At 36.4% G+C, this 19,379-nt stretch overlaps 1 protein-coding gene across 1 annotated transcript in view; it reads right to left on the bottom strand.

Annotated features, from left to right (window-relative positions):
- Positions 1 to 19,379, bottom strand: part of GADL1 (glutamate decarboxylase like 1) — a 167,185-nt gene that overhangs the window by 88,474 nt on the left and 59,332 nt on the right. The window contains exons 10-11 of the mRNA XM_050777207.1: positions 18,081 to 18,145; positions 17,709 to 17,790 (exon numbers count right to left, since the gene is read on the bottom strand). Of these exons, the coding sequence (XP_050633164.1) occupies positions 17,709 to 17,790; positions 18,081 to 18,145 (147 nt within the window). The remainder of the gene's footprint in view (positions 1 to 17,708; positions 17,791 to 18,080; positions 18,146 to 19,379) is intronic.

Genomic DNA, 19,379 nt, shown 5'->3' with positions numbered 1-19,379 from the left:
ATATTTAAATGAGCATGACTGACTGTATTCTAATAAAACTTTATAAGAACAGGTGACAGGTCAGGTTTAACCCAAGGGCCATAATTTTTGGACCCCTGCTTTAAGACATTCCAGTGAAGAGACACTCCTTGTCATTTCCAAATTTGTAGAGGCAGAAAAAGTTAAACCTTTACATGAAGGCTGCAAAACCAGAGACATTTTTCTTGATTTAAAAAAAAGGAATAAGAGTTCGAGACCAGCCTGGCCAACACAGTGAGACCCTGTCTCTACTAAAATTAGCTGGGCATGGTGGTGGGCACCTGTAATCCCAGCTGCTTGGAAGACTGAGGCAGGAGAATCACTTGAACCTGGGAGACCAAAGGTTGCAGTGAGCCAAGATTGTGCACTCCAACCTGGGCAACAAAGCCAGACTCTGTCTCCAAAAAAAAAAAAAATTGTCTTTCATTTTCATTAAGGTAAATTTTTAATCCTGTTTAATAAAATGGCCATGGTTTATTTTCCTTTCTGGATTTGAGAAACATTTTACACAATTCCCATAGAGAATGACATTTGAAAATCAAGACCCATACTGACTTATTTCTAATTTTCATTGTTCCCCCAATACCCCAAGAAGAAAAAAAAATACTCTGTGATGAAACTGGTTAAATTTGGTTTCATTTTCTGTTTTACTGCAAATAGTAAGTGTAAGCTACCAGTAAAGGAGCAAAAAAGGAGGCAGGGAGGGAAAGTAGACAGGTCTCTCTGGTCGGTTAAAAGGAGGGATATGTGATGACGTTTACGATTCTCTGGCGCAATCCTAGGTCTGTAGGTATGAGAATTATGGTGTCCAAACCAAACAAGAAAACCGTTGTCTGACAAATTGCACGTGTCCTGAAGGGAACAAGAGAACCAGATGTATTTAGAACAACCATGACTGCAAATCCAGGGGAGAGAGTGACTATATCTACAGAATTTCTGTACAACCTTGGCTGAAAGAGGGAAAGTGTAATGAGAAAAACCTACAGGCAAGAGTCTGGGGACCGAATTGAGTTAGGTGGAGATTCATAGGTCAGTTTAAACTAGACTGGCTGTGGAAATGAGTTAGAAGTAGCAAAATCATCAGCATTACTACTTCATTTTGTATAGGTTCCAAAGGGGATTAAACAAGCAGGTTTTATCTTTCTAAATCAACGTTTTCTATTTCTGTACATTATTATGGCTTTAAAATTCAGTTTTAGGCAGGAAATAGTGTTGATCCATTACCTGCCATCTTGTTTTAGGCACACATAAGCTATGTGGTTAAAAGCATGGATTGTGGACTGAGCATGACTGACTGAATCCCACTTCCATCCTTTATGAGATTCATGGAAGGCTGTGAGCATGTTGTTTATGCTTTCTGTATTCAGGTTCCTCATCTGTACAGTAGGAAGGGGAATAGTCCCTACCTCATGGGATTGATATATGGATTTGATGGGTTACTATATTTATCCACTTGTTTTAACTGTTTATGGAACTTGCCAGGCCTGTACTGGACATGAGGAACAGGCAGGGAGCCTCTTTCAATATAGGTGAGAGGCTAATGGCTCCACCATTAGAGGAATTTGCGATATGTACTGAACAAATGCTTGGCTAGAGAGGAGGGCCCCTAAAGCGTCCTGGAAAAGCAGAAAGGCCGCCTGGCAGAGTTGAGGCTTGAGCTGTGTTTTATGGGAGAAACAGTAGGACTCAAGTAGGCAAAGAAGAGAGTATCTGGTTTTCCACACAGAGGGAACAACTTGCCTGTAGGAAAATAAATGCATTCTTAACATGATGTTTAAATCCCTCCATATGTGATCTGAAATTGCTTCCAAGCCTCATCTCCCAGCACATCGTTCCCCAGTCCCAGATACCCACATGTCATTGTCCAGATCTGACTTTGCTCTCCCCAAGACCATAGATTCTTAATCTGTGTTTTTCTTTTCTTTCCTTTTTTTTTTCTTTGTTTTGTTTTGTTTTGTTCTTTGAGACAGAGTCTTACCCTGTCACCCAGGCTGGAGTGCAGTGGCATGATCTTGGCTCACTGCAATCTCTGCCTCTCGCGTTCAAGCGATTCTCCTGCCTCAGCCTCACGAGTAGCTGAGACTACAGGTGCATGACACCATCCCTGGCTACTTTTTGTATTTTTGGTAGAGACAGGATTTCACCATGTTGGCCAGGCTAGTCTTGAACTCCTGACCTCAGGTAATTCGCCCGCCTCAGCCTACCAAAGTGCTGGGATTATAGGCATGAGCTACCACGCCCGGCCCACATATTCTTAAGTTCAGTGATTGTCAGAAATCAGGGGATAACTGTATTTACAGCATCTTAGGGTGAAGGGTGCCACACCCTATTCCTGTCCCATATCCAAACACTGATGTAGTCCCCACGCCTATCACGGCTCAGCATACCCTCTAAAAAGTCACCATGTGCTGACATACAGTGCCCACACCCCAGTGACCTAAAATGAACCATAGACACTTTCCTTCTCGCCTGCCTTACAAAATCCATGAACGCATTACAATGATGAGTGACAATATGTCTTCTCTCTAGTCTCATGTAGCCTGGCATGCATGTCTGTTTTTGGTTCTAAATAATTATAAATGTCTTGAATGTAAGTGACAACCTTTGTCAAAATTGTCTAAAGCTATAGAGGCATTGAGAAAATAAATCTCCGTACAGGGAGAGTTAAACTCCATGAGTTCATACTAATTTATTGTTGTATTGTAAATCCAATATCAGATTCTAGAATATACTTAAGATTCCAGCTCCATGAAATTAACCTTGCCCACCAATCATGGGTGAGTCATTTCCTCAATCAAAAGCTTTTTAAACAAAGAAGACAACTGAAGAACTCCTAGAGATTTTCCTTTTAGATTTCAATTGAACCTTTTACGTGAAGGGGCCCTATATCTTTCAAAATTGGGAAATGAAATCTATTAGAGTGGCTAACCCTCTAACACTTGATGTTGCTACCTCACAGGCAGAAAACAATCTTTTCCTTATTACATATAAATTTCTGGTTCACACTAGCTCTGAAAACAGCTACGTATTTCATTGCATTTCACTCCCTCTCTGGCAAGTTGGATATTGAAATGGCACAAAGATTCTGAGAGTGCTCTAAATGAATGCACCAGTATTTCTATAACTGGATGTCAAGGGTTTAATCTACACTTTGGTGCTAAGACTGAAAATAAAACAGACGAATACTATTTCAAGGTAAGACCAAAAGAACATATAATAGCCACATGTGCTACTCCATGACAAGGGCATAATGAAATGTACTGGGAAGAGAGTAGCCTTATAAAGGAGAAGTGGTAAACTTCTTTCTGATAACTGCTATGGAACTGGAGATGGGGAAGATACAATTCTTGGTTTTTTTTTTTTTTTTTTTTTTTTTTTTTTTTTTTTTTTTTAGTTTCTGGACTACATTTAAAAATCGGCAATCCACTAGTAAATTGTCACAGCAAGGCATGGAAGATGTTCATTGTAGACACAATTTAGCCTCCTTGCCCAGTTCACAATGACCCCTTACTTCCCCTCTCATCCATAAAGATGGGCATAATGAACCCTCGCTCCATCCCGCTGCCCCACCAATTGGACCAGAGGCTAAGAAGACTAGAAATGTAGAATTAACACTGAGATATTCTAATTTAGCTTTGCTAGTCTTTTGGGCACAGATGTAAACATTATACTGTGGAGGTGCCATATTTTTCCTGTCATGAGAACTTAAAAGCAAATATAATTGTTAGAAGTTTTAAAATTATATCACTTTGGATGTATACAAAGGGAACTTTATTTTTCTTTAAAACATTTCTGATTTGGAGCCACCATTACTTCTAATGCATAATATTTAGTCTGGTCACTTCCAGAAAAACTCAAATTGACCAGTCAGACCATTCAGAAATAAAACATAGTTGATCAAGAATTTTTTTTTTCTGAGGGTAATTTCTTCCTCCTCTTGTTCTCTATTTCATGTTATTGTGAATTTCTCAAATGCTGTTGAGAAGAGTTGCCAGTTAAAATACAAAATACCCCCATTAAATTTGAATTTCAAACACATTATAAATTTATAAAAACCATTAATATAAGTATGTCCTATATAACATTTGGGATATACTTACACTAAAATATTGTTTAATGAAAATCAAATTTAACTGAGCCTCCTGTGTTTTTATTTACTGAATCTGGCAACCTTATACTGAGGTGTGAAATCTGCTTGTCCGGTTTGGTCACTGCAGTCGTGTGTTGAGCTCCGCCCTTAGCTCATCCCAAGATGGTCTTCCCACCTTCCTGCTTATGCCTGAAGATCTGCTATGGCCTCTGAATGTCAGATCACTTGAGGCCTGCTTCTTGCTTCATGCTCCTATTTCCAGGCATCTTTCTGTCTTGTTCATGTTCAGTCACTTTTGGATGATCCTCCATACCAGCCACTCTGAAGCCTGCAGGAACACAGGGGGCTACCCCAGGTACTCTAATGCCTAGATAAAGGGCCATCTCTAGTTTCTGCTTGACCATATTGACATGGGAGATGGAGGGGGAGGCTTCCCACATTTTCACCTAGAATTTGAGCTGACAGGAAAGAACCTATTATCCTTTCATTTACAGGGAGGTTCTATTCTTTCTTGGTGCCCTGGGTTTACACTTATACTTAAGAATTGCTTTCTCTTCAGAGAGGCCTCTTCCCTCCCCAACTCTGAAGCCTGTTTATCTACTTGGGAAAGAGGATGTGAATTAAAAATGGTTTTTCATATAAGATATCCTTCCAAGAATAACTATGGAGTGTAAAAGGTAAAAATTTGTCACCCTTTATCTCTGGTTTCATTCTGATCATTATCTGAGTACAATAAAACCCAGAATTTCATAACACATCTTAAGCACTTGGGAGATTAAAATCACTATTATAAATCAGTCTTTGCTCAGAGTAAACTAACATGGTTATTATAGATTAATTGGAAAATAATTTAGATGAGAACACTCCAAAATGGAACTTAAGGAGCTGAGCCAAAACTGCCCTCAAATGTAAAACAGCATTCTTACAGAACAAAAACATAAATCGGGAGAAATGGAATATTAATTACATAAATTTAATAAGGACATGAAAAATAAATGCAAAAAGTGATTCCTTATGGAAAGAAAATAAGTAATCAGGGAAAATTTTTTAATTAAAAATTAAGATTTCAGGCAGGGATACGAGACAAAAATGAGATAAAAATAAAGACATGGCATATATTATGCTAAGATCTTTGAAAATCTTAGCAAAATGTATTTGAGAAAATATTGAACTCAACTACAGCAGAAAATTAATAGTTCAATTTAAAAACTGAACACACAGTCAAAGAATTATCTATCCCAAAATTTCTGAGCAAGAGTTTTATTACATTTCCTGAACATTTCTAAAAACTGATGCCTGTTATTGAAATTTTTTTAAAAAAAGACATTTTAAAACTGTACTCAAAATACTATCCAACCAAGATAAAACACAAAGAATAGATTGATCACATGTATATGGAGGCAAAAATCATCCACTAACATATTAAAATAATTTAATGTAATAAAATGAGGTGAATCAGTAACATAGAAAATCTATTAACATGAATTTTGTTTAAGGAGTAAATTGATAGAATTGCCTTATATGATAATAGAAAGATATATGGTAAAACTCCATACTAGATAATTTCTCAATATTAAGAATATATAAGTTAGGGCACCTTTAATAAAATTACAAAGACAAGAATGTCTTTTGTTTACTATTACTGAACATATTTTTGAAAATTCTATCAGTGCATTATAATTGTAACCAATATGAAGCTTAGATATTAGAATGAAAAAAATGACAGTTTATACTGATATTCTCTTGCATTTCTAAGAATATGATTATAACTTAAAATCTCTCAGAACCAATTAGCTAGCGATCTGGTAAAGTAGTTAAATATAAGTAAATATTTCAAAAGTGTTTCTTACATCAGCCTTAGCAGTCAGAAGGTTTAAAAAACAAAATATATAATACAAAATGTATAAACAATCCAAGCAAAACATATGCAGGGTCCTCTGTTAGAAAAGCCATTACAACTGAAATACTTACAGGTAAACTGATATAATGTATGAGTGTCTTTTTTCTCTTTTTTTTTTTTATACACAGGCAAGAGGGGGAAGAAGTAGATATGAAACTTCTCATGAATTGATCCTTGCTAAAAACCATGTGATGGGTTCATGAACGTTCATCTCTACTTTTGTACATATTTGAAATTTATAACAGTTAAAAAGAAACTTTGAAATAAATGAGATCTGAATAAATATTACTAGGTTGGAAGGCTAAAATCATACAAAGATGTTAAGTCTTCTGAAATTAACTTGTAGGTTTAATATAAACTTTAGAAAAACTCCCCAGTGGAAGTTTTTTAAACTTAAGTTTTTGAGAACTGTTTGGAAGAATAAATAAGTCATTTTGTAAAAGACTCTACTAGATGAAATATATTCTGAAGCTACAATGATTACAGCAAGGTGGACTTGCAAAACAATCAACAGCCGTTTGATCCAATGAATGGGATTATTTCAGAAATGTAATATCAAGTTATATTCATGCCTTACCCAGTCTTCTGACCCTTAATTAAAATTCCTCTACTTTTCTCCTCCAGTTTATGCACTAATGCTATGTTTTTTACAAATTATTTTCACTTTAGACTATTCCACATTTCCTCTAGTTGATATGCAGGTTTTGTACAATATTGGGTTTCATTTGGTACATCTAATGGGATAATTTGCTCATACGAAAATCTGGTATCACTTGGAGACTTTCTCTATAGATGAATAGTTAACGTGTGTCACAAAAAGATGACAAAATTCCACAAGAAAAATAGATGGCTGGATGATATTTCCAAATACCAATATCTCCTAATTGAACAAGACAGGTTTAGCTTCCCATGTTTCTGACAGTCACTGATTACCTCAGTAACTACAGTTGTAAGAAGTGTCTGCATGGGGGAGAAGGTGTTGCAAATTTTGTAATAGGAAGAAAGCTTCTAAAAACATATATGGACTTTCATGTAATGCACACCGCTGAACTTGGCTGAAGGTGCTGAATTAGCTGCTTTCGTGGTAAAGATGGCCGTGATTAAAGAAATATTCTCAAGCTTCTTTAAACCCAAGGAGACTGTTTTTTTAGATCATAAGAAGGGGTAGAAGTGGATAAAGAAAGCAAGATGCTGGTTATATAAGCAAAATATATTAATTTATACTTAGCATAGACATATTAACATGCATCTCAAGAAAATTTTAAATGATTTAATATTGGCTGGTGTTTTACAAGTAATTTTTGTGTTCTTAATTATGCTTGACTCTGTTTGATAATGTGATCATATATTACTTTTAAAATATGGAAAGAAAATACCAGTAACTGATATTTTAAGTCACCTCTGTTGCAACAGTTTCTTGACCAGCCTTTTCAGCAGTGTTCTCTTATTTTATCTACATTCTCCAACTCCTTTTTAACCATTACATAACTAAAGAATAGTATGTTAATTGTTTACTTAAAATGTTTTTTTTTATTAACCTTTGCGTTAACTTAGGGTAGGGGGCATGTCTTATTCACTGAACACATAGTAGTCTCTACATATTTTCAGGTTGAAAGACTGAATAAACAAATACTTATTTCCAGTGGCAGTACTGAACAGCTGCTAATTATTAAAAATCCAAAATGTGGTACATATCAATTCTAATAAAGGAATAGATGAATTGGAGTCCCTCCCACTGAAGACAGCCAGGAATCCTGGAACAAAATATAAAACTGCATCTAATGAAAAGCCTAGCAGACCTCCACAAGACAGGGATAAACTGCTGGAGGTACAAAGAGGGAAAAGGGAACTCAAGGAGGGTAAGCTAGAGACGTTCCTACTCCGGGAAATTTTCAGAGTTGGGAAGGACAGTCAAGACAAGAACCAGAATGGTGAGAAGGAAGGGAACAATGATTGAGGTCCTATGTCCACCAAGTTTGGAGACCTAGAGTGTTATCAGTTCTCACCACCAGATATCCTAAAGGGTTCAGGAAACAAAATTCAAAAGTGTTCATTGTCATTAAGGCCAAGAAAGAAATCTCTTTTCTTGTTTGGAACCCAAAGGTCTCCACCATGAAATGGAGGTGCAGGCTATACCTCGAAGATCCAGAAAAAACGTCCAACATTGGTCCTAAACTGCCAGTTCCCTCAGATGCTCATAAAAATGAAAATAGAGATTCCATTTTTATAAAGAAAGATCACTTCAGGTCTCAAATTATTCCTAAGGGTAACTTTTCAAATAAAATATTAAGTAAACCACCAAGGATTATAAGGTACCTCTCTAGACAATATGAGAGCCAGGAATCACAGACACAAGAAATAATAGTAATAACACCAAAGGGAAACTAGATATTGAAGTTAACAAAAGAGATGGTAAATATGCTTAGTGTTCAAGCAGATAAAAACTAATCTTAAAAACATCAAGAACCTAGAGAAGACAGTATATAGGTAAGACAATATCAAAATAACTCAGACGGCTTTAGCAGCAGATTAGCTACAGCTGAAAAGAAAATTAGAGAATTTCAAGATAGGTCAGAAGAAACTGTACACAATGAAACATGGAAAGACAATTATGGAACATATAAAATAGAAGAAAAAAAAGGAAACAGGCTTACTATATATTTAATTGATGTGCCAGAAAAGGAGAGAGAAATGGAAGCAAAAAATTGACTCCCTAAATATTTTGGCCATGAAACAACAAAGCTAGAAAGCCTAATTAGAATTATCAGGTATGTTTTAAGATATCTTCCTTGGAAACAACCAATATGACAATAAAATTATACAAAGAAAAACAAATAGAATAATTTATTCCAAGAACTCAAAAGGGGGCCTCAAGTATCTTATCAGAGTTGTGGTAAAAGCGAAGGCCTTAACTAGCACAGGAGCAGAAAACCAAACACAAGTTTTCACTCATAAGTGGGAGAGAAACAATGAGAACACATGGACACAGGGAGGGGGGAGCATCACACACCAGGGCCTGTCTTTGGGTGGGGGACAAGGGGAGGGGGAGAGCATTACAACAAATACCTAATGCATGCAAGCCTTAAAACCTAGATGACGGGTTGACAGGTGCAGCAAGCCACCATGGCACATGTGTACCTATTTAACAAACCTGTACGCTTAGCACACGTATCCCAGAACTTAAAAAGAGAAAGCCTTGTTGCCACGAGTTAATAGTAAAATAAAAGGCAAAAAGGCAGATACTTGCAATCCTTTAAAAATAGTAAAACCAAATTCTAGCCCACCCGAGGCAGGTGTAGCATGCTTAGTATGGCATAAATTTTTCTATTACGTTCATTCCAGGCTTCCTTTTATTCCCTTAAATCTTATGTTTCTTCCTTTCTTAGATTTTAATTTATATAATCTTTCTGTGCTGTGGGACCCTAATCAGTTTTGTTTCAAGCTGAGATGGAAAAAAATTAGTGTGTAAACAGAATCCTCTCTCTGGGATATTTTTCAACTGCTGGTCTTTTACAAAATGACAAAAGGACACAAAGGCAGAATTTCATATTTTTCTTTCTGGTCATTTTTTTTTAGCGAATCTGAAGTCCTCTGTGATGACGGGGCAGAGAAGCAAAGATTGGAGTTCCATACTGAAACAGGCTGACTGCCAAGATAAGTGAATTCGTTACCTGGAAGGGCGTTAGCGAGATTCCTACACCCTCAGGGTTCTGCAGAAACAGGCAGAAAATATAAAATCCAATAATGGGCAAAACACCAACTCATCTAAGCCAAACTGACAAAATAAATGTAGCTTAATCAGTAAGACCAGGTGGCAGCCACCCAAGAGTTTTGAAGGAACTCAAGGATGAAATTGGGAGACCGTTGGCCAAGATGCTGCATCCAACATTACAGACAGCCATTTGCAGCAAACTGGCAGATTGTGAATGTCATTCTGTTCATTAGAAGGGGTCAAGAGAGGACCCAGGGAGCCTTAGAAAAGCAAGTGTCTCTTCTACTTGTCCAGTCTCCAATAAAAGACAGCATCATTAGATACTAAAACAAAAATAACTTCCTAGGGGAAAGACAATATGGTTTCTGAAAAAGGAAACCATGAGTCACTGGTTTATTATTGGTCTCTAAGGCATGTAGGTAAAAGGCCAAATGTTGGCACAACCCAGAGTAAAGATTTTTAAAGTGCCAACATGGGATGGGATGAGAGGAGGTAATGGCTACATCAAGCCATATGGATGAGACAAATGATTTCCATACCCCTTCAAAAAAATTCCTATATATTAGCGAGAAGGGACATGCTTTGAGACTTGAAAGATCAGAATGCATGATAAAGGACATATTACTCCACACTGTGGGTAAAAAACTTAAAACACATTGCCATTTGGTGGTATTGGAAATAGATACAGATTTAGTCACTTCAGGAAACATTTTTTAATTGAGAATTAGCTGAGGCTTGGGTTTTATACTCAGTAGTGGAGCAACAGTGGTGAGTGAGACCCATTCTGTCCTCAAGTAGCTCTCAGTGTACTACACAGATGATTCTAAGAACTGTGGTGCCCAGTTCAAGCCCTGCATTAGGATCGGTACACATTTATGACTAGATGGTAACTGATGATTGAGATCAGGTAGTACAATCACAATTACATAATAACACATAATAACACATCTCTTGGGGCCACAGTCAGCAATAGCAGCAATATACTGAACTGTATGGGTCAAGGATCTAAAGCAAAATGCAAATTCTCTTGTTAAAACGAATGGCAGTGGTAATACCAACAAATCCTAAAAATTTTATTGGTTTGGTGGAGAAATAGATAATGGATTCTGAACACAGGAGGTTCTAACATTATTATCCCTTTACCTTTTAGAGAAGGAAAGCAGAAATGACAGCGGTGTTTGTGATTACTGATGAAATCATGTTTTTTAATGTGATGCACCTGCAAAACTTCGTGGAAAGAAAATTACCTGTTGCTTATTATAATTTTTAAAATACAGGAATTAAAGAGTATTTACCAATCAGGAAATCAATGAGTTCTCTGTGTTTGATTCTCAACCTTGCCGAAAGGCCTGGGAAGAATTTTCTGAGCTCAAGCAAGAACAGCCCAGACACAGAGAATGATTATGGCAGCATGAAGCACAAGAGACTGATATCTCCCCTACAAGTCAAATGCTTCTCTTTTCTAATCAGTTTTAAACACCTACCTTCCCCTTTTTCTGCTACATTAGCTGGTAGGCTGTCATCCTAAATAAATTTACAAGGTGTACCTGTACAGAAAAAGTGTGAGTGTTCTCTGGCAGAAGAGAAAAAAATTTCTTTGATCAGATTGTTCAGTATGTTCAAACCATCTAATGGCATTTCCATAGGAACTCTATGAAGAAAAGCAAGAGCTAGGAAAGAAATCCCCACAAAACCAGATTCAGTTTGTTCTAGTTTCTCTGATTTAAAAGAAAAATGTATTTTCTTTCTTTACTTGCACACTTTTTAACAGGCATGTAATAATTGTCATTTGTAATATCAATCATTCAGAACAGAAATGAAAATGGGGCTAAGAAACCTGCTTCTCGGGTATATTTTCCAGCAAAAATTCTGTCTTTTCCTGGCAACCACACTGGGAAATGACATTAGTCTCCTTTTTTTCTTTACATTGCAGTGTGTGGCTCAGCACATCCTCAATAACTATGTGTTGAATGACTATCCCACTCTTTTTTTTTTTTGCTACTCCTTCTCCAAAAATAAAAGTGGGGGGGCGGGGAGGGTCTATATTCTGAGCCTCCTCTAGAATGAAGATGAAAGGAAAGGAAAAGCCTTGCAAGCTTATCTCCAGGGCCTCACATTTAAAACCTAGGTAATTTACAATTGCGTGTCAATACACTGAGCCAAAGAAGATCCCTGAGAAGGAGGTATAAAATGTCAATAGATAAAATTAGAAGGAAGATGTTTGCATCTGTGTCAGTAAGTGTACAAATGTCTGCCTATCAAATTGACAAAACTATGCCTGTGATGTCAAAGGTTAGAACAAAAACATATGCATGCACACACACATGCATATATATATATATACACACACACACACACATACACACACACACTCCATTAATGAGAATGTAAATGCTTTTGAAGAAAGATTAGGAAACCTGTATTTAAAAAGCATTATGAAAGCTAGATACTGCTCTTCCACTTCTAGGGATTTATGCTAAAGACCAAAGTTTGTGCAAAAAGATTTAGTCTCAAAGATGGTAACCAAATTTGTAATAGACAAAAATCAAAGTCATCTGATTGGCCAGCAATAAGGGGTTGGCCAAGTTAATTATGATACATCAAAATCATAGGACTTTCTGCAGCTATTAAAATTGTAAGAGCATCCATATTGACATGAAACAGTTTTCATAATTTTGTTAAATAGAAAATGCATGCTCAAAGCAAGATATACTGCAAATTTTTTAGATGAAGGATGGTGTATACACATACATTTAAATGTAGGTATACACTGGGAAATACATAAAGGCCATCTTCAGATATCAGTATTCTGTGTTGCTTTTCATTCACCTTTCTTTTTATCTGAATTTTCAGACTCATTGGATGATGAACATGAATTACTTCTGAAATAAAAATATTAAAAATGAACATGATTTTTTAAAATCCATACTGTCAACATAGTCTTTCTAAAAAAGTAAAAAAAATTCACTTGAGTTTTCTGTAGCAGCTAGGTTCAACAGAAAGGCATTGTGAGTTCAAATGGAATGATAATGGTAGGTAGAAATAAAGAGGAATCATTTATACTTAAAATGCCATCTGATTAGCATGTTTCATATTCTCATACCTGTTGGGGTTTTTTTTTTTTTTTTGAACTAAAAAATCTGTCTCATAAACACTAAAAATCAAAAAGCTGATACTGAGATTTTTCTCCATCTATGTAACTGATTCTTAGAATATATTGCCTTTTATTTTAGATCAAAGCATCAAAACTGTCTTTGATCCAAAACAGCCACGCAAATCCCGCATTTATCTCTGAAGTCAACCTATTTATAATCAGATTTTTTTTAAATCCCTGATTTTCTTTTTATCCCTGTAATTCAAAGGGGGTTAGTGATACTACAACTTTGAGAGCAACAGCTGTGCTTTGTTCCTGAAGCAGTCCTATTTACTAACACAGGAAATCAAAAATGCAAAAGCTACCAGTCAATCAGGAAAACAGCATTGTGGATGTCAGGGTTTTGCAGGTACAAATTAGGGAATTAGTTTTTGCCTGAACAGCAGTATATTTACTAAGTAATTTACTTTCTTTTAAACTAGAGTTATCCTCTTACATTCAACAGAAGTACCACCAATTAAAATCACTATTCATCAATGATTGTCCTAACACAAGCCTTGTGTTAGGACCTAAGCAATAGAGCTCATCAACTATAATTTTAATCATTGTATCTTGGAGTTTTCAAAAGGAATAATTTGGGGTGAGGGAAAAATTCAAATTCTTAGTTACTGCTGACATGAAGGCAGATATTTCTGAGGATGATTAATGTATTAACCATTCAGTTTTTAGATACTAGATTTTTTTCCCTTTTCAGTGAATTACTTGCTAGGCACTGACAACAAAGTGGTGAACATGATGATAGTCTTTCTCCTCATGCAGCTTACATTCAGTAGGAGAGAATGATATTACGTGAGAAGTCATTACAAATAGTAATTATACACACTATTATGCATATAGTAACTATAAGCACTTTAAAGGAGGGAAACAGTCTGAGAAACAACACTGGGGAGGTGCCAGTTTATCTTGGTAAGTCTGGGGACTCTTCAAAGAAGAGGGTGACAATAAGCTGTCACACGAAGGATGAAAGTCATTCACATGCCTCACATTTTGTATGGCTCAGAACACAGTTATCCAAAATATGGCACCTTGGAGGTCACTCGCTGACCTTCTCTCATCTTTCTTCCCTGAAACATGGTCATAAATAATTATTTGACCTATCTCCCCTAAAAGGAGGCTGTTAAGACCCTCATTCCAGAGGGGTCCTACCTTATGCCTGGAGGTCAAGAAGCCTGGACAAACAGGCTCTGCAAAGTCCCCCCTGCCAGCTTATGACCATACTTCTGCATGATTGTCCAGAAAAATAGTTTTACCTGGGCCTTTGGAGCTTCATCTCTGAAGGTTCTTGTTTCACATAAAATGTTGGTTAAATAAGCTTGTTATGCTTTTCTTTTGTCAATGTCTTTTGTTATAGGAAAGTCAGCCATGAACCTTGCAATGGGTAAGGAAAAGAGAGGACTTTTTCTCTCCTACATGTTCTTCTCTGTTTGGTTAGCATCCCTCTTTGTGGTCTTCCCACCATCTCCCTGGCCATTCTGACTCAGCCTTCATGGGGAATCCTTCCTCCTCTATCTAATCTCTAAATGCTAAAGTTTTTCAGGGCTAAGTTCTAGATCTTATTTTCTTCTAATTCCAAAGAGCGTCCCAAGGCATCTAACCCATTCCTATGACCTCACATGTCATCTATGTGTCAACAATTCTGTAATAGACTTTACTATATAGACTTCTTAGATTTGGGTCCGTATGTCAACCTCCTATGTGACTTCCTCACTTGAATACCTCAGAAGAACCTCATTTAGTATAAGCAACACTGAAACGTGTTTCACTCTCAACTCTTCTCCTCCAGTGATCTTCATCTCCCTAAATAGAATCATTCATTCAGTTGCTGTATCCTGATTACTGATACAGCAACCGAATGAATGATTCTATTTAGGGAGATAGACATGACACCTGTTTCTCTCTCATCTTCCATAATAATTGATAATGAATTGATAATCAATAGTTGATAATTCAGCCCTGTCTAAATTGACAGCTAAAATGTATACTAAATATCACATTTTCCCATCTCTCTTGCCATCAACTCTGGCATAGGATATTACAAGCCTTTTTTTAGTCTTCTATCTATTCTTGTTCCCCTCCAATTCATTGTCCTAAATGAAAATCTTTTCCAGTAACTTTTAGTTCTTCTATTGTTCTAAAGATCAAGTCTAAAATCATCGCAATAGTCTCTAAGACCCTTCATGATCTACCCACTGCTTGATCCTTTAGTCTCATATTATGTCAATCTTCACATTATTCTCTATGCCTCAGTCAAAATAGGCTTTTTCAGGTTTTTAATTTTTTAAAAAAGGACATTACTTTCTTAAAGAATTTTTACATGATGTTCCTTCCACCTGGAACATCATAGATCTCCCTACTGTGTATTACTGAAGTGACATATTCTTCTCTATATCAGACAAGGGTGCATTTGGCTGCAACTAACAGTTACCCAATGGGGAGATGGTTTCAGTAGTAAGAACATTTAATTTTTAACCACTGATATCACAAAGTCTGAAAGGAGTCACATTTTGGGGGTGCAACGTTTCAAAATTACCCCAATCCAAGACTTTCCCTTTGTTTCTGTCATTCTGTGCATATTAATTTTTAAAATTGAGGGTAATTGCCTTACGGTAACAACCCATATATCAAGTCTGATGCAACTGCATTCAAGGTAGAAAAATGTGAGAAGAATGCTTTCGTATAAAATTCTTCTCAAGGTCCTCATCACATTTTCCTACATCACATTAGACATATCTATGTCATATGGAAACTGCAGGGGAGGCTAGTTAGGTGAATATTGGGAGATGGGCAAGAAGAGAAGGAGGCTGGAATGCCTGTTGATTTTTACAATCAACAGAGTCTGACATTCGTTGGTGCACTTATCAAAATAGCAGTTAAAAAATTAAATACCTGCATTTTGTTCATTGTCTTCCCTGTGAGATTTAAAGCTCTTTGTCTCTGAGGAATATGTCTGATTCAATGCTATAAGAGCCTAGAATCGCACAGTGTCTAGCCTACACAAATCATTTATGCTGGTTGATGGAATGAATTAATGATATGGAAGAGAGAATAACAGGCAGAAACCAGGTACAAAAGAGATAGAAAACTGCCAACACAAAGCTTAAACTGATTGCCATATCTCATATCTCATGGTTCAGCTTTCTATTCCATTTAAATTGAAAACAGTCTTTTTCATTAAAAAAAAAAAAAATCAGGTAACTTTTTGAAAGTGCTCAGTTCTTTGCACAGTGAATAGAATTCCCCGAACCTCTTAATTCATGCCATGAAAACAGACATGGTTATGATTGTCACTAAGATCCAGGAATGAATTCTTTTTTTTTTTTTAAATAAAACCCTGTTAAGGAGTTATATGATCCAGAAAAATTTAAATTGCCTCAAGTACATAAATGTAATTCAGTTGTTGGCTAAATTACTCAAATATTTAACAGGAAAAGTGTATGAAAGCTAGAAAGTTATTTAAGAGTAGTCATAAAATTTTTAGTGTAAGTTCCCCCACTCCTTAGCGTATCACACCAACAGATAAGTTTGTCATTCAGATTGTCTGATTTAGGTAGAAAGCACATGTAAAATACCTCACTCATTAAGGATGATTGACACATTTTTGTTTTTATACCTAGACCAAAAGAAAACTTGAGTAAATTCCTATCTCTGTACCATCCTAAATGTGTACCTATGGGCAAGTTGATTACGTTCTTTGGTTCACAATCAATATAGTAATCTTAAACTACCTTTCAGTTACAAATACAGTCACACCACAACTTTAAAACTTAAATTTAAAAATTAAATGGTATTGAATACATTCAACTATATCCAACCTAATACAACATTAAGGAACTGATTCATATTTCTGGTGGTGTCTATTTCTCTAGAAGCAAAACCTGTTCCTAGTTTCTGATGGACATTCTGTTTGATCATGTCAGAATGCACAGGGCAGTAGCATATAAATATCACAATTTCTTTACAAAGTTGTAAATAGCTACACATGCAAGACTAGGTTTCAAGTTTTAAAAATAGTTTTCATTTGAAATAAAATTCCTTAAAAACAGAAAATGACTTTAACATTGGCAAAGGGAGTTCCCTAAGAAAAAAATGTAAACAGATGGCTGAGAAAGATCACCCACATGCTGAACACAGATCTTGAGGAGGCATTTCTAAGAATGAAGTAGCACTTCCCAGCCTGGGCCACTTCCCACAAGGATCCTTATTTAACCCATGGAAAACACAGAGTTTATACCTCCGGCCAACAGGAGCCTCAACTTTTTTCCCACTTGCCTCACAGTTATCCAGACAAGTTTCCAACTCTCCCTAGCATTCTAAAAGAAGCTAAGTACCAACCACTTGGGATGAACAATCCCCTAATAAATCAGTGTTCAATGATCAGCCCTGAACAAATGTCTTCCCATATAAACGGGCTGTTAAGCCCTAGCTAAGCGTATTAAGTATTCAATTTAATGTATGACACACATCTGTTCCACTTTCTCAGTGAGCAGAAGTTTCAAGATAACTTAAATCCCAGACTTAATCAAGGAGAAAAAAATCTTGGCAATGTTTAAAACTGAGTTTTAAAATATAATCCAAATGCGGGTGAGAGAGACCATTTTGCTGTAACTAACGAGATTATATAATACCTAAATCAAATCCACAAAATTACCTGAGCAGAATCACTAAATATTTTATCTAGGCTTCTTTTGTCTTTCATTTAGAGACCATCAACATTTCCCAAAGACCTTCAATTTACACCTTGCCCAAGTCGCCAAGAGTGAGCAAAAATGAAGCCCTTGGCAAACACAGTGACTTAACCCCCTTGAAGCCCAAAGAACACAAAAGGAAAACTTACAGATTTGTCTTTCACAAGGAGAGCACAGCACTGGATCCCAGCCATCAGCATCTTGTGTGGGTTCCAGGCCACAGAGTCAGCCCTATTTTTTAAACAAAGGGACAGAGAAGGGAGCAGACTCAGTTTCCACAGGCAATGGAATACTATCATTATCAGTATCTACATTCAGTACTCATAAAGTTTACTGTTCTACAGAACTCCTTGTCTGAGTGGTTTAAGGAATTTGGGTTTTTTTTTTTTTTTTTTTTTTTTTTTTTGGTTTATTTAAAGAAAACAATTACTTTGTTTTTTCCTATTTTCAAAATATCACTTAGTCCAAAGAGATCCCTTTGCCTGACAAAAGTTGGCTGTACACCAGGAAACTACATTTACCTGTGGATGCCATGCAGAAGCTTGCGGTGCTTCCTCGACATCAAAGCTGAGCCACCCCAAGAAGCCTGTTGAGATATTTACAGTACCAAAACAATGTTATTTCAATGTTATTTGCCAGTGGATTGTCATAGAAAACCCTCAGTGATGACCTCAATCCGCATTATTTGATATTTTGTTTTATGTCATGTTAACTGATTTGTACCCCCAGGAAATTCTGATCACTGGTTCTACTCAGGCAACCAGAACCTCATCACAATAGATGGGCCCTCACTGACCCTTAGAATTATAAATTCACACATCATATATTGGTATATTAACCAACTGAGCTATGTGTGGATGAAGAGGTTCAAAGTCTATGCCCTCTTATAGCTTAGACTCTAACATAGACAACATCTTCACAATGCTAACATTTTGCCATTCAGTGTTTGATGAGACATGGGCTAAGGACTAGCATTCTACATAATGAACGAGGCATATTATTGACATGGTAGATAGAAGACCAACTAGAATGATCTAGGTGGAAATATCTGTTAATGAAAAATTAGATCATTTTAGCTAAATGGCTTTCAGAAATATCTGTAAATGAAACAAGGACAAATGAGAGAGAGAGCAAGCTTGGGACATAAGGAAGTTATCCACAGGAGAAATAAATTTTGTGAGCAAAGGAGAGGGGAGCTCAGATAAAATCCCATAGTCAACAGGTCTGGAACAAAGGGAGAAAAATTGATGTAATAAATACAAAAGTTAGTATGCTTCTTGAAAATGGAGCAGACATAAATTTTAATTTGTAGGGACATTAAAGGATAACTATTGAGAATTTGAGGGGACTAGCTTGGGCTGTATTGAATGCTTTCCATGTTTATTTAAACCTTACAGCATTCCATTAAGAATGGAGTTATGATCACTTCCACTTCTTCTAAAGTTCAGAGGTGTTCAGGTAAATTGTCCAAGGTCTTGCCAATGACAAAAATCAGATCTCAGATTCAAAGCCTATTCTCTTGTCATGTTAACATCATTACTTAAGGAAGGTGACAATTTGGCCAAAGTGGGGAGTATAGCATGTGCAATGAGGGTGACAGAGATGCTTCAGGCAATAGGTAAGTTCAGGAGTTGCTTAGGATGTAGCAACCTCTGTTTTTGGCTATGGAATTTAAAGGCATAGATAGACCTTAATATATAGAAGGAAGTGGCAAGGTTGTACGCATCACAGATATGGAAGATAAAGAAAATGAAGTATCTCCATGATCCTCAGAGTACTACAAAAGCTGGGCCCATTGGTAGCCAATGAGAAAGTACAGC

Source organism: Macaca thibetana, chromosome 2, assembly GCF_024542745.1.
Source record: "Macaca thibetana thibetana isolate TM-01 chromosome 2, ASM2454274v1, whole genome shotgun sequence".
In the NCBI taxonomy this organism is placed as follows: Eukaryota; Metazoa; Chordata; class Mammalia; order Primates; family Cercopithecidae; genus Macaca; species Macaca thibetana.
The sequence above is the reverse complement of the archived record's forward strand: the minus strand, read 5'-3'. Positions and strand labels throughout refer to the sequence as shown.